This window comes from Oncorhynchus mykiss, chromosome 23 (genome assembly GCF_013265735.2).
Source record: "Oncorhynchus mykiss isolate Arlee chromosome 23, USDA_OmykA_1.1, whole genome shotgun sequence".
In the NCBI taxonomy this organism is placed as follows: Eukaryota; Metazoa; Chordata; class Actinopteri; order Salmoniformes; family Salmonidae; genus Oncorhynchus; species Oncorhynchus mykiss.
In genome coordinates this window covers 40,731,195-40,747,322 of record NC_048587.1, presented here as the reverse complement: position 1 = coordinate 40,747,322, position 16,128 = coordinate 40,731,195, and the positions used below count along the sequence as shown (strand labels likewise).

General features: G+C 43.3%; 1 protein-coding gene across 2 annotated transcripts in view; it reads right to left on the bottom strand.

Annotated features, from left to right (window-relative positions):
* The window catches only part of ankfn1 (ankyrin repeat and fibronectin type III domain containing 1), a 225,981-nt gene extending 210,699 nt beyond the window's left edge, over positions 1–15,282 (bottom strand). Inside the window, exons 1-5 of one of the 2 annotated variants that reach the window (XM_036960459.1) lie at positions 15,138–15,282; positions 14,916–15,039; positions 13,045–13,169; positions 12,615–12,791; positions 9,183–9,367 (exon numbers count right to left, since the gene is read on the bottom strand). In XM_036960459.1, the coding sequence (XP_036816354.1) occupies positions 9,183–9,367; positions 12,615–12,791; positions 13,045–13,169; positions 14,916–14,975 (547 nt within the window). In that variant the 5' untranslated portion in view covers positions 14,976–15,039; positions 15,138–15,282. Of the gene's footprint in view, positions 1–9,182; positions 9,368–12,614; positions 12,792–13,044; positions 13,170–14,915 lie in introns of both variants that reach the window. The other variant, XM_021581040.2, reaches the window with a different exon arrangement.
* Positions 15,283–16,128: the final 846 nt, after the last annotated feature.

The window sequence follows — 16,128 nt, the reverse complement described above, 5'->3', positions numbered from 1 at the left end:
TATTTGAATTATTTATTTTGTACTGTTATTAATGCTCATCTTTATCAAGCAAGAATTTCAGACCCCACTGTGTGTGTGTGTGTGTGTGTGTGTGTGTGTGTGTGTGTGTGTGTATATATGGAATCATGTAGTAACCAAAAAAAAAAGTGTTAAACAAATCTAAATATATTTTATATTTGAGATTCTTCAAAGTAGCCACTCTTTTCCTTGATGACAGCTTTGCACACTCTTGGCATTCTCTAACCAGCTTCACCTGGAATGCTTTTCCAACAGTCTTGAAGGAGTTCCCACATATGCTGAGCACTTGTTGGCTGCTTTTCCTTCACTCTGCGGTCCAACTAATCCCAAACCATCTCAATTGGGTTGAGGTCAGATGATTGTGGAGGCCAGGTCATCTGATACAGCACTCCATCACTTGGTCAAATAGCCCTTACACAGCCTGGAGGTGTGTTTTGAGTCATTGTCCTGTTGAAAAACAAATGATAATCCCACTAAGTGCAAACCAGATGGGATGGCATATTGCCTCAGAATGCTGTGATAGTCATGCTGGTTAAGTGTGCCTTGAATTCTAAATAAATCACAGACAGTGTCACCAGCAAAGCACCCCCACACCTCCTCCTCCATGCTTCACTATGGGAACCACACATGCGGAGATCATCCGTTCACCTACTTGGCGTCTCACAAAAACATGAAGGTTGGGACAAAAATCTCAAATTTTGACTGAGACCACAAGGACAGATTTCCACCAGTTTAATGTCCATTGCTCGTGTTTCTTGGCCCAAGCAAGTGTCTTCTTATTATTGGTGTCCTTTAGTAGTGGTTTCTTTGCAGAAATTTGACCATGAAGGCTTAATTCATGCAGTCTCCTCTGAACAGTTGATGTTGAGATGTGTCTGTTGAACTCTGAAGCATTTATTTGGGCTGCAATCTGAGGTGCACTTAACTCTAATGAACTTGTTCTCTGCAGCAGAGGTAACTCTGGATCTTCCTTTCCTGTAGTTGTTCTCATGAGAGTCAGTTTTATCATAGCGCTTGATGGTTTTTGCGACTGCACCTGAAGAAACGTTCAAAATTCTTGACATTTTCTGGATTAACTGACCTTCATGTCTTACGACTGTTGTTTCTCTTTGCTTATTTGAGCTGTTCTTACCATAATATGGACTTTATCTTTTAGCAAATAGGGCTGTCTTCTGTATACGACCACTGACTTGTCACAACATAACTGATTGTCTCAAATGCATTAAATAAAACAAGGCACACCTGTTAATTAAAATGCATTCCAGGTGACTCACGAAGCTGGTTGAGAGAATGCCAAGAGTGTGCAAAGCTGTCATCAAGGCTACTTTGAAGAATCTCAAAAATATAAATTGATCCACAGACCTACATCAGCTGCCCTTCCCTGATGGAGGCTAATCTTTGTAGTTGCTGACATATGATAGAGTTGCTGAAAAAGAACACTACTACTTTGAATGCCTGTCTGCCTCCTGCTTAGCCAATGTTTGCAATGATGATGAAAAAAATGACATAAAATTGCTAATTAGACTGTGTCTGTGTCTTGCTTGTGTTCGATATGCTGCCTAGATGGCTGCATGTAACTCCCCACTTGAGTTTTGCATTGGGAAAAAAAATAATCTATCTGCAAGTTTGTCTTTTGTGTACAATATACTATAAAATAGCTGCATGTAGCCAAACTCCCCTCCAGAACAAAGAACATGAAATCATGTTTGTGCTGAATAGGCATGGAATGCAATAGTTTAGGCATGTCCTTTGTGTACAACATGAAGTGTGTAGGCTACACATCAACAAAGGCTTTCATCGCTGATCAAGGAGGGGAAAGCGGCAGCGGAGCACTGTGCAGCAGCTACAGAAAGAAAAGATTCTCTATCTTTAGCCACTGGTTTCCAAAAAATCCGGAACCGCAGCCAATCCATAGATAAAAATAGTAAATATGATATAACTTTCCCCGGTCTCCCCTTACTAATAGTGAGCGTGCAACTTTCAAACAATTTCCCCCACTCTTCCATACCAGCATATCAAGGAAATTCTGATGAGTGCGACAAAGTTTGAGGATATTTTTAAAGGAGAGTAAAGGACAGTAGGTAGCTAATGTTATGAGAAAAGTAAGAAGCCCATGTTTCAATAGGCGATAAGATAGTAATGTTTCATGAAAGGAGTGTGGAAATTGTGGCCTGGCGAAGCAGTTAAATTTTTAGATTTCTTATTTACCCTTTATTTGTATTCTTTTTATTTCACCTTTATTTAACCAGGTAGGCCAGTTGAGAACAAGTTCTCATTGAGAACTGCGACCTGGCCAAGATAAAGCAAAGCAGTGCGACAAAAACAACAACACTGAGTTACACATGGGATAAACAAACGTACAGTCAATAACACAATAGAAACATCTGTATACAGTGTGTGCAAATTAAGTAAGGAGGTAAGGCAACAGAAGCTAGCCAGCTCAATAGCTACTAGCTAGTAGTCAGCTAACCACTGCTAGCGGTCATCAGCTAACCTTTAGCTCAGAAAGCTCTCGCCAGTTTGTACAACGCGACCCAAACCAGAATATACCGGACCTATTTTCTCTCCAGGTCCCCGGATTCCTACAGCAAGCTCTGAACCTTTTCACCTGGATCATCGCTAGCTGCAATCCGAGTGACTACTCCTGGCTAACGTCTGTCCCAAAGCAAGCACCAATTAGCCTGGAGCTAGCCCATGCTAGGCCCATTCTCCCGGCTAGCTGAAGAGGCCCATCAGCCACTCCTGGGTTACAATACCCGGACCCCTTCTACTGCCAGTACGGGGCACGGAACCACGCCGATTCCTTCACGACTGGACTACCGGCGTAATCTGCTCGATGGGGGGACTTAACTGGCCCCTACTTCGCGACGTCCCCTGAATGCCCATCTGCTAGCTCGCTAGCTGCAGCCCGCTAGCTGACTAGAGCATATTGGACTGTTAGCTGAATAGATCCATCTCTTGGGCCACTATACCTATTTTGCCAATTGGACTTGGACCCCTCTGCTACTCGGAACCCTACTAATCCATCACGACTGGTCTATCGACGTCACCGCACACGGAGGCTAAAACAGACTTTCCTCCGTCGTGACGTCCCTCTAAGGCCCTTCTGCTAGCCCCGGCCTGCTAGTTGTCTGAATCGCCGTGTCTCCAGCCAGCCCAACCACTCACTGGACCCCTATGATCCCTCAGCTACGCAACCGTAAAAGCCTTGGTTTCATGCATGTTAACATTAGAAACCCCCTCTCTAAATTTGTTTTATTCACTGCTTTAGCACACTCTGCCATCCCAGATGTTCTAGCCGTGTCTGAATCCTGGCTTAGGAAGACCACCATCCCTAACTATAACATTTTCCGACAAGATAGAACTGCCAAAGGGTGCGGTGTTGCAATCTACTGTAGTGAAAGCCTGCAGAGTTCTGTCTTACTATCCAGGTCTGTACCCAAACAATTCAAACTTCTCCTTCTAAAAATCCACCTTTCCAGAAATAAGTCTCTCACCATTGCCGCTTGCTATAGACCACCCTCTGACCCCAGCTGTTTCCTGGACACCATATGTTAATTGATTGCCCCCATCTATCTTCAGAGCGTGTGCTGCTAGATGACCTAAACTGGGACATGCTTAACACCCCAGACATCCTACAATCTAAACTTGATGCCCTCAATCTCACACAAATTATCAATGAACCCACCAGGTACAATCCCAAAGCCGTAAACACGGGCACCCTCATAGATATCATCCTAACCAACTTGCCCTCCAAATACACCTCTGCTGTTTTCAACCAAGATCTCAGCGATCACTGCCTCATTGCCTGCATTCGTAATGGGTCTGCGATCAAACGACCACCCCTCATCACTGTCAAACGCTCCCTAAAAAACTTCAGCGAGCAGGCCTTTCTAATCGACCTGGCCCGTATCCTGGAAGGATATTGACCTCATCCCGTCAGTAGAGGATGCCTAGTTATTCTTCAAAAGTGCGTTCCTCACCATCTTAAATAAGCATGCCACATTCAAACAATTTAGAACCAGGAACAGATATAGCCCTTGGTTCTCTCCAGACCTGACTGCCCTTGACCAGCACAAAAACATCCTGTGGCCTTCTGCATTAGCATTGAATAGCCCCTGTGATATACAACTTTTCAGGGAAGTTAGGAACCAATATACACAGGCAGTTAGGAAAGCTAAGGCTAGCTTTTTCAAACAGAAATTTGCATCCTGTAGCACAAACTCAAAAAAGTTATGGGACACTAAAGTCCATGGAGAATAAGAGCACCTCCTCCCAGCTGCCCACTGCACTGAGGCTAGGAATCACTGTCACCACCGATAAATCCACTATAATTGAGAATTTCAATAAGCATTTCTCTACGGCTGGCCATGCTTTCCACCTGGCTACCACTACCCCGGTCAACTCCCCGGCACCCTCCACAGAAACCCACCAAAGCCCTCGCCATTTCTCCTTCACCCAAATCCAGATAGCTTATGTTCTGAAAGAGCTGCAAAATCTGGACCCCTACAAATCAGCCGGGCTAGACAATCTGAACCCTCTCTTGCTAAAATTATCTGCAGAAATTATTGCAACCCCTATTACTAACCTTTCTTTCGTATCGTCTGAGATTCCCAAAGATTGGAACGCTGCCGCGGTCATCCCCCTCTTCAAAGGGGGAGACACTCTAGACCCGAACTGCTACAGACCTATTTCTATCCTACCCTGCACTTCTAAGGTTAACAAACAGATTACCGACCATTGTACCTTCTCCACTATGCAATCTGGTTTCAGAGCTGGTCACGGCTAGGACATCAGGGATGGCGGAGTGTGCTAAAGCAGTGAATAAAACAAACTTAGGGAGGAGGCTTCTGATGTTAAAATGCATGAAACCAAGGCTATTACAGTTACAGAAGTAAACAAATGAGAGCACCTGGGGAGTAGGAGTGGAGCTAGGCACTGCAGGGCCTGGGTTAACCTCTACATCACCAGAGGAACAGAGGAGGAGTAGGATAAGAGTACGGCTAAAGGCTATAAGAACTGGTCGTCTAGCGCTTTGGGAACAGAGAATAAAAGAAGCAGATTTCTGGGCGTGGTAGAATAGATTCAGGGCATTGTGTACAGACAAGGGTGTGTTAGGGTGCGAGTACAGTGGGGGTAAACCTAGGCATTGAGTGACAATGAGAGAGGTTGCATCTCTGGAGGCGCCAGTTAAGCTAGGTGCGGTCTCCGCATGTGTGGGAGGTGGGACAAGGGGGATATCTGAGGCATGTTGAGCAGGAATAGGGGCTCCACAGTAAAATAAAACAATGAGCTGCCCTAAACAACAGTATACAAGGCATATTGACATTAGAAAGAGGCAACGAGGCAAGTCAGTTAACAACAAATTCTTATTTACAATGACGGCCTACCAAAAGGCAAAAGGCCTCCTGCGGGGACGGGGGCTAAAATTAAAAATATAGGACAAAACACACATCATGACAAGAGAGACAACACAACACTACATAAAGAGAGACCTAAGACAACAACATAGCAAGGCAGCAACACATGACAACACAGCGTGGTAGCAACACAACATGGTAGCAACACAACATGTTAGCAGCACAAAACATGGTACAAACGTTATTGGGCACAGACAACAGCACAAAGGGCAAGAAGGTAGAGACAACAATACATCACACAAAGCAGCCACAACTGTCAGTAAGAATGTCCATGATTGAGTCTTTGATGAGGTAAAACTGTTCAGTTTGAGTGTTTGTTGCAGCTCGTTCCAGTTGCTAGCTGCAGCCAACTGAAAAGCGGAGCGACCCAGGGATGTGTGTGCTTTGGGGACCTTTAACAGAATGTGACTGGCAGAATGAGTGTTGTATGTGGAGGATGAGGGCTACAGTATATATCTCAGATAGGGGGGAGTGAGGCCTAAGAGGGTTTTATAAATAAGCATCAACCAGTGGGTCTTGCGATGGGTATACAGAGATGACTAGTTTACAGAGGAGTGTAGAGTGCAGTGATGTGTCCTATAAGGAGCATTGGTGGCAAATCTGATGGCCGAATGGTGAAGAACATCAAGCCGCTCGAGAGCACCAATACCTGCCGATCTATAAATTATGTCTGCGTAATCTAGCATGGGTAGGATGGTCATCTGAATCAGGGTTAGTTTGGCAGCTGGGGTGAAAGAGGAGTGATTACGATAGAGGAAACCAAGTCAATATTTAACTTTAGCCTGCAGCTTTGATATGTGCTAAGAGAAGGACAGTCTGCCATCTAGTCATACTCCCAAGTACTTGTATGAGGTGACTACCTTGTATGAGGTACTCCCTTGGTGGCAGGCAGTGACTGAGACAGTAGGTTTTCTGACTTTATACACTGCCCTCTTTGAGAGAGGTAGTTATCAACAAGGCCAAAGACCCCTCAGAGACACCAATACTCCTCAGCCGGCCCACAAGAATGGAATGGTCTACCGTTTCAAAAGCTTTGGCCAAGTCAATAAAAATAGCAGCACAACATTGCTTAGAATCAAGGGCAAAGGCGACATCATTGAGAACCTTTAAGGTTGCAGGGACACATCCATAACTTGAGTGGAAACCAGATTGCATACCAGAGAGAATACTATAGACATCAAGAAAGCCAGTCAGTTGATTATTGACATGTTTTTCCAACACCTTTGAAAAACAGGGCAAAATAGAAACAGGCCTATAACAGTTAGGATCAGCTTAATCTCCCCCTTTAAATAAAGGACGATCCGTGGCTGCCTTCCAAGCAATGGGAACCTCCCCAGAAAGGAGAGACAGGTTAAAAAGATCAGAGATAGGCTTGGGGGTGATAGGGGCAGCAACCTTAAAGAAGAAAGGGCCTAAACCATCTGACCCAGATAATTTTGGGGGGTTTCAGGAGCTCCTTTAGCACCTCGGACTCAGTGACTGCCTGCAGGGAGAAACTTTGTAGCGAGGCAGGGGAAAAGGAGGGAGCAGCATCGGGATAGTCTCATTAGAAGGGGTGGGAGATGAGGAAATGGTAGACGGGCAAGGAGGCATGGCTGAGTCAAATAGGAATCCTGACTTAATGAAGTGGTGATTAAAGAGCTCAGCCATGTGCTTCTTGTCAGTAACAACCACATCATCAACATTAAGGGACATGGGCAGCTGTGAGGAGGAGGGTTTATTCTCCAGGTCTTTAACCGTTTTCCAGAACTTCTTGGGGTTAGACCCACAACTAACTTTGGCCTTCAGGATATCCTGAGTGCACTTATTTCTCATTTGCCTGAACGACAGCCAGTCAGCCTGAGTATGCGTGTTCTGAGCCTTTCGCCAAATGCAATTCTTGAGGTGGAGTAACTCTGCAAGATCACGGTTGAACCAGGGGCTGAACCTGTTTTCAATTCTCATTTTCTTTATAGGGCGTGTTTGTTAACAATACCACTGAAAATATTAAAAAAAGAAGGTCCAAGCGTCTTCGACAGAGGGGATCACGCTGATTCTATACCATTTTACAGAGGCCAGTTCATGAAGGAAGGCTTGCCCATTAAAGATTTTTTATCAAGCGTCTATGACAAATCAGGACAGGTTGTTTCACTGAGCAGCAATTATGAAAGCAGGCTGTAAAAGAGTGATCACTTAAGTTCATTACAGAAAACAGCAGACTGATACCTATCAGGATTAGTTGTGAGGAAAACATGAAGAAGAGTTGCCTTTTCTGGGTGTTTGGAGTCATTTCTTGTGGGATTGGTAACAATCTGAGAAAGATGTAGGGAGTCCCATTGCTTTAGGACTTGGTCAGGTGGTTTAAGCATGTCCCAGTTTAGTTCACCTAGCAGGACAAATTAAAACTTAGAGTAAGGGGCCAGGAGAGAGCTTAGGGCAGGGCAGGTAGGGTACAGGCCGGTGGTGATGGAGAACAATAGCACCCAGCAACAGTCAACAAAGAGCTATTTGAAAGTTTAATGCTTAAAACCAGCAAATCAAATTGTTTGGGGACAGACTTGGTGGACACAACCGAGCACTGAAGGTGATCCTTGGTAAAGATTGCCCCACCTTCGGAATATCTGTCTTGACAAAAAAGGTTATAACCAGAAAGGTTAACATCAGTATTCAAAACTCTCTTTCTTAACCACGTATCTGTAATGACCAACACATCTGGATTGGAGCTGTGAACCCACACTTTCAATTTATCCATTTTAGGTAATAAGCTTCTAGTGTTAACGTGCAGAAAATCCAGGCTTTTACGGGAGCAGAAATCAGTGAAGCAGATATCAGAGTACAAGCCAGATTTGGGGCTAGCAACAGTAGATGGGCCAGGATGTACATGCACATTTCCAGATAATAGTTTAATGCGCTGACGGAATGGAAGCTGATACTGTAATAACATAAACATTTATTCTACACCGAAACAAGACCGAGACACTCAATGTGTGGTCTTGAGACCTAACTCAACACTAACAGTAACTCGTTTTCTACCGACAGTTGAGATATTGGAGTGGTATGATACTGTTGAGTTAGGTCCTACTCTGGCAGCACAGTGCTTGTATTAGACTAGAGCTCCCTCTAGTGCGTAAAGGGACAACTCCTAGTTCGAATACTTCTGGTTAGACTTCTGACACCTAACAGCAGAGCGGGAGAGGAGATAAGAGATGTGTGTTTAATCTCTCTAACAGGAAGAAGTCTTTATCATTCCCCATAAGGGTGGAACTGAGACACACACACACACTAATACAGGAAGCATGCCACTCCACAGCATAAACATGACCATCAGTGAGCAATCAACATAGATCTGAGGGAAGAGAATGTTCACTACTGAGAAGTGAAGGAGTTGTAAAATAAAACAAGAGGTTAATGAGGTCCTTGACTCACCCCACCCAACTTGACAAAGATAGAGAGGAAGCTGACAGAGAGAAGGAGGCTGACAGAGAAAAATAGATAGAGAAGGAGGCTGACAGAGAAAGATAGATAGAGAGGAGGCTGACAGAGAAAGATAGATAGAGAAGGAGGCTGACAGAGAAAAATAGATAGAGAAGGAGGCTGACAGAGAAAGATAGATAGAGAAGGAGGCTGACAGAGAAAGCAAACAGAGATAATAGTTATACAGTCTAGAGAAAGAGACAAACCGAGCACTGAGACATAGGGAGGGAGACACAGACAGAGAAAGAGAGATAGATAGACTGACAGACTGATAATTAGGTCTGTGTGTACCTGTAGAGGTCCAGTGTAGTCCCCCGGGGCTGGCTGCCAATCGCCTGCGCTTCCTGACACTGACCCCGCCCTGTGGGGTTATGTTGCACGGCGTAGAGGAGAGGATGGGGGCTAAGGGTGTGGCCAGGAATGGGATTTCCCGCCCCAGTGCAGGGGTCAGGAACATGGCCTCCCTATCTAGAGGTCTACGACAGGCACAGGAAGTAGAAGACACAAGACAGGAAGTTAAAACATGTAGACCTCTGGATTGACCAAGTACAACTCGTCTTTTTCTGGATTGACCAATTAAAACGGGTCTATTTCTGTATTTAAAAATGTATTTTAGATATTTTTTCCATAAATTTTGTTTTGGAGTGGAAAGGTTCCAAAAGCATGCTAGTGGTGGTCTAGCTTGTCTGGACTGGCTGTACAATAAGCAGTTTGGACAAACCAGTAGGAATGTCAACACTATTAACCATAAAGGTATTTCAGTATATTGGTATGAATGAACAGTGTGTGCACTCCAAATGGCCCCCGTTTCCGTATATAGTGATCTTCTTTTGACCAGGGCCCAGAGGGCTCTATTAAAAGTAGTGCACTGTGTAGGAATTTAGGGTGCCATTTCAGTGACTTAGAAAACACTGCTTTTGAATTATACGAGCAGTTGACAAGCAATTACTATAGACTTAAATCCTGGTACATGATCATATAAAATAAATTGCAGACATTTCAGAACAAACTAGTCAGGATTATTCTTAAACTTCCAGCACTTACACATCTTGACTATTCCCACTTTTAAAGCCTTAGATGGCTCAAAATGGAGAAGAGGGTCGCTCAGATTAAATGGTGTCTGGTACATCAGATTGTCCACAGTATGGTCCCCAGGCACCTATGTAACTACTTTAACTTGGTACGGGGTAACCACAACTATTCCACTAGAAGGAGTGAAACTGACGCTGTTCCTTTTCGATTTAAAAGTGCTATGGGGAAAGAAACATTTTTATACTCAGCTGCCATTCTTTGGAATAATTTTCAGAAGATTTGAAACGTATAACCTCCATAGGTAGTTTCAAGTTTTCACTGAAAAAAAATGGCTAAATAGTAGCATGTCTCAAAAGTAAGTCGTATTGGTACGTGGCTGAGAAGGAAATGCCTGGGATAGCATATGGTCTGCCTTATGGTGCCTGTTGTATAGCATACTGTGATTGTCTTGTATATATTAGGGATTGATTGTTCTATATAATAAGGAAATGTGAGAAAGAGGAGATGTACCACTCCATAGTTGTTTATTAGGAAAGGGAATTGTACTAAATTATCTCATGTTATGAAACAAACAACTGTGTCTGTCATTCTCTGTTGTCACTACAATTGCTGCCTAACCTTGTTGCATTCCCCCTTTCCCCTCCAAAAGGACCACAACGGAAATAAGCTTTTAAGCTTTATTGCATTATCCTTGATGATATTCTTAAATTGTATGTGGCGGCGTCACCGGCTGGAGCGCCGTTATGTATGTATTTTTAAAAATTGCCTAATAAATTAAATCAATCAAGGGAGAACTCACAATGAACCAGTCAAGCATGACCACATTTTAATCATCCCTTTCAATAACTTCTCCTCTGAGGTGTCAATGACCTTGGTTGCGTCCCAAATCTCACTCTATTCCCTACACGGTGCACTACTTAGTGCTCTAGTCAAAAGTAGTGCACTATAGGGAATAGGGTGCCATTGGGGACTCAAACCTAATAAAATAAAAAATTAAATCCCAATGAAGAACGATTATAACATTAGTTAGGGGAAGATGTGACACATTTAATTTTCTGGTTTTCTTTTCAGAGCTCGAGTGACACTAATAGTGCCTAATTTGCATCATGGCAGTTTGACACACACATGCATGCACTCACTTTCTCTCTCACACACACACAACTCAACTAGCAGAAGCTAAAATATTCATGATACATCTCCTGAATGGAAAATCCACAACGAGATACATATGTACAGTAGTCTATGAAACGTACAAAGCTAAATAATAAGTCAATGTGTTCTCTTCTCTTAACTATTCAGCCATCTATGACGATGCCAAAAGCTATTTTTTAAGTTCTGAAAATACAATATAAACATTGCACAAGACTTCAAATACCCAATATCCAGGTAAGTTGAATAGCCTTTCCCAAATCATTAGGAAGCTTACATAACATATTTGAGCATTAATCATTAGTCCTAGCCTGAAGCATTTTGATTATTCACAGCGGAATTCGTATAGCTTTGCTCTTTACATTGGAATTCTTTGACTGTACTGCCAATAATTATAGCTGGCACACGACGATGCACAATTCTGCAATCTGCAGTCATAACCTTCTGACCCTCTGATTATAAGCAGCGGATATTACATATCTATAACCTAGTTTTGAATATATTCCTCTATAGTACCTGACTTCAGTGACGTTGTAACTGCGGCTTCTCCATGATCCTCTATGGGTTCCTCTCTTTCTCCTCCGCACGAAAAACTCCACCAACTTCTCCCAACTCGACATAGCTCTTTACCGCAGTAACTCAACATCGACCAATTCCCAAAACATGTTCAATTCTCTATAAATTTGTATCATTTTTTAATCGCTCAACTTTGGACGATTGCAATCGACTTCCATGGACATCAATGTCTGCCACTCACAGCAAGATACACATACTGTGAGAGTTTATGTTGGGGTGACCAGGGGGAGGGGGGCGCTGGGTAAGGCTTGGCGACCACTCATTCAAAACTACACTGGCAACATAATCACACATCATGGCACTGAGCTGGTCCCCAGTCAAAAGCAGTGGTGTTCAAAGACCAATAAGTATCAAATGACCAGTGTGTGTGTGTGTGTGTGTGTGTGTGTGTGTGTGTGTGTGTGTGTGTGTGTGTGTGTGTGTGTGTGTGTGTGTGTGTGTGTGTGTGTGTGTGTGTGTGTGTGTGTGTGTGTGTGTGTGTGTGTGTGTGTGTGTGTGTGGTAACAGCCACTCAGCAGCTAAATCTGGTGAATCAAGAGTCAAGTGCTTCAAGTGTCTCAGTAGTAACTCATGGAGAAAGGCTGGTGGATTGAGCCTTTGTAATGACTGAAAGACTAAACCACACAAGACCACACTGTGGCTGTATGGGCTTTGAAACCTACACAGACATTTGATAACACTAGAGAAAACTCAACTCTTAAAGTGATGTGCTCTAAATGGGACATTGTAAAAGAGGCAGAAGCTTCAACAATCTTCTCAAATGCTACCACTTGACCCCAAAACATGTCCTGCAGACCTGGATTCAAATACTATTTTAAATAATTGCAAACACTTTAGCTGTGTTTAATTGAGCTTGCCTGTTGCAATGGAAACAATAGAAAAGTCCCAAAAGTGCAAACCTCATCCAGCTGGCAGGCCAAAGCAAACACTCAAAGTATTTGACATTTGTACCTAGGTCTGATGTACCTGTGTGGTGTGTCTGTCTCTCCAGTCTCGCTGCAGGTGGAGAGGTGTGCTGTAGAAGTGGAGCCTGAGGAGGAGGTAGAGCGGGTGGACTCTAGGGCCCTGGGGAGCAGCGTGGAGGGCATGCACAGCCATGTCTCCAGGTCAGAGAACTTAGAATAGCTCAGCATCTCCAAAACACTGAAAAGGGAGATAGGAACAGGAACAAAAACAAAAACATTTCACCCAAACTGAAAAGATATGACGAGAATTTGGTGCGAACGCTAATGTCTATATGGAGAGACCTGGGAGATAAAAGACAGGAGAATGGAAAAAGAAAAAGTGAGAGAGAGAGAGAGGGGAGAGAAAAGGGAAAGAAGAGAAAGAGAGAGAGAGCGGGAGAGACAAAGACAGAGAGAGCAAAAGAGAGGAGGGACAGGGTTTTGGAGCATACCTGTCCTCCCCCACCCCTGGTATGTCATCCTTCTCGTCTGCAGCCTGGAAGACACAGGAGGTCCTGGAGTCCCGGGACAGCAGCCCACACACCTTATCAGAGTCCAGAGACATCTTCAGCCATAGCTGGAGGGGGCGAAAAGAAGTGAGCCAAGAGACATTCAGTTCTATTGTCTAATTCAGCATTAAATGGATATCTGTCACTGTCTGGCTTCCCATTGAATGAACGAACACACACACAAGGCTTTTCAGAGGGAACAGACAAAGAGAAAAGGGATCAATATATGACTGAGAAGTCATACCCCAAGTCATAATATGCAACTACTCAGCGTAGTCCTAATGAAGGTATAATGATTGAACAGTTTGGAAAGCAAACCATGAGCTTTAAACTTCCTTAGTGAATAGTGACTCTGTAACACGCACCAATCACCTAACACACACCTAAGACTTACCGCAGTGTTTAATCAAAAAGTCTCCGAGTTCTGTGTTTACACATCCACGACCTGGCTCCAGTGTCTCTCTGGGCCATGGCCTCAGTGGACCTGCTCTGACTTGGGGCCAAGGCCAGGCCACTGGTACTTTTCAGCTGGCATTTACATAGCAATGACTAACTGAGAACATTGGTTAACATCTTCCATGGCTAATGCTTTCTCACAAAGCAATTGTCTTGATGATACAGAGGTTGTTGATTCTGCCCTTCACAAGTGTCACACTACTGATGGAAACACAGTTTCCAAAAAAAGAACACTAGAGCTTATAATAATAATAATAGTTAGTATTATTTGGTGAGTGCTTATATTTGTCGATATCACATATGTACAAGTGTGTATGCAACTCTTCCTGAGACACCTTTGGAGAGTGGGGTCACAGCCAGGGTCTGCCATTATCATCAATTAGGGTTAAGTGCCTTGCTCAAGGGCACATAGGCATATTTTTCACCTTGTCGGCTCAGGGATTCGACCTTTCCTTTCGGGCCCAGCGCTCTAACCGCTAGGCTACCTGCCGCCTAAGCTTACAATAGCATAATCACTGGCGACACACTGCTGCTGTGTTGGCAAAAGGCCAACAGTAGAATGATGTGACAGTAATAGTCCAAATCATTACCCACTTTCCTCCACGTGGCCAATGTTTAGGCTTGTGAGTCAGCCTGTACAGTATGGGCAACTCCCTGGTCAGCATGGAAAAAATGTCAAACTACATCACATAATTCGAAAAGGTTTTGCTATAGCTTTGTCTTGTATGCAGAAGAAAACGTGCTAGGCTACTGCTACAATAACACACACGGGATCCTGTGGACTGTGTCCCCTGTTAAGATGATATTCCTGCATGCCATAGAAAATATTTTCTCTCCTTCATTTCGACCATCTTTAATTAGCCTACTGTACTTTCCTCCATGGAACACGACATGGGCTGCTATTCAACGGGAAATTCACTTCAGCTTTACATTCTTGCAGGAAAGCTTGCTAGTTGTCCCATTAATTATACTTTAACAATGTTGCAGCGAAACTACAATGTTACAGCAAAACGTAGTAATTTCAAAAGCCCCCGGGCGATTTCAAAGCAAGCTGCGGATACATTAAAAACTTTCTACTAAGCCTCATGGAGCCTAAAGTTACCATCTTTGTTTCTTTCCCCTTGAAATCTCAGTTCAGAACAAAACAGATACTCTCCCGAAGCATTCATTCGTCGTTTAGTCCCTGTTACGTGTCTTTCTCTTTTTCTGCCTTTGTCTTGAGTTTGCTGCTGCCTGGCAATACAATAGCCTACATCCCTAAAATGCAATAGCCTAGCCTAAAAAAACAGGCAGAGGTTAGGCCGGATGTAGGCTAGTTCATATTTTCAAAAATACTTAAGATTTTTAGGAAAACTTACCACGCAAATCCCCAGTTCGACATCATGGGGAGGTCGGACATCAGAGCGCTCGGTAGTCATCAGTTAATTAACCTATCGTCCCGGAGTGAGGATGGGCTGCAGCATCGGATAGCCGGACACCAATCTATAGCCGAGGGAAATGGTCCACATACAATCAGATAGTTACCACAAGTCCACGTCCTGCAGTAAACAGACTATATTTGGCAACCCCTTGGCTCGTACTTTATGTCAGAAAAAGATTGAGTCAGTTACTATGCGGAGACCTTCATCATCAGTTCAAAGCAGCCGTCTGAAGGAAAAGATAACTTGGACAGGAAATATTTATGTCGTTAGGCTGTCCGCCCAAAATTGCGAGGACTGCAATTAGGCTCCATCGACGGAGCAATCTGGATAAACAACAGCCCATCTCATCACACATCAACGTGACCACCACATACATGAACGAGCTACATGAAAATACACTTTGAAAAGGAGTTTGATGACTGTTGGTCCTAGGCTACTTGGAACATGGAATAGTTGTATGGAAATGATGATTTAAAAAAAAGTGTTTGATGGTATTGTTAACTACAACACCACAATAATCAGCCTCTTCTTCATTCAAAACTACCACCATCATTATCAGCATCAGTTACCTCACTCACATAAATCAGTGGAAGGCTTAATCTAGCTGGATGATTTGGCAGATGTTGTAATTTCAACATGTTGTAATTTCAACATGGGCCTTCAGAGATTTGTTTTACACATTAAAAACAGTGTTTGCAATATACTCTACAAAAACAATCAATCTGCCTACATCGAATACATAGGTTGCCTGATATTTCTCTGATGTACGTGAGACACATAACAGTGGTGTGTGTGTTGTGAATGTTGGGATTATAAAAAATACATTAATCATTCAATAAGATTCATTTCAGGGATTTGATTTCACGGAGTCCCCAAATTCTACCCTATTCCCAGGAAAAATAAAGGCCTTTATAGTGCACTACTTTTGGCGAGGGCCCATATGGCTCTGGTCAAAATGTAGTTCACTATGTAGGTAATAGGGTGCCAAAGCTTTTAGACTCACTTAAGGATGAACACATTAGGGAAATAATATTACACTCTATACTATACTTATACACGGATGTTTTATATAATATCATACAGTTTATTTTTTTGGCTCCATATTTTACAAAATCTATCAGCTTTTCTTCTTTGTAATTATATTCTAAGC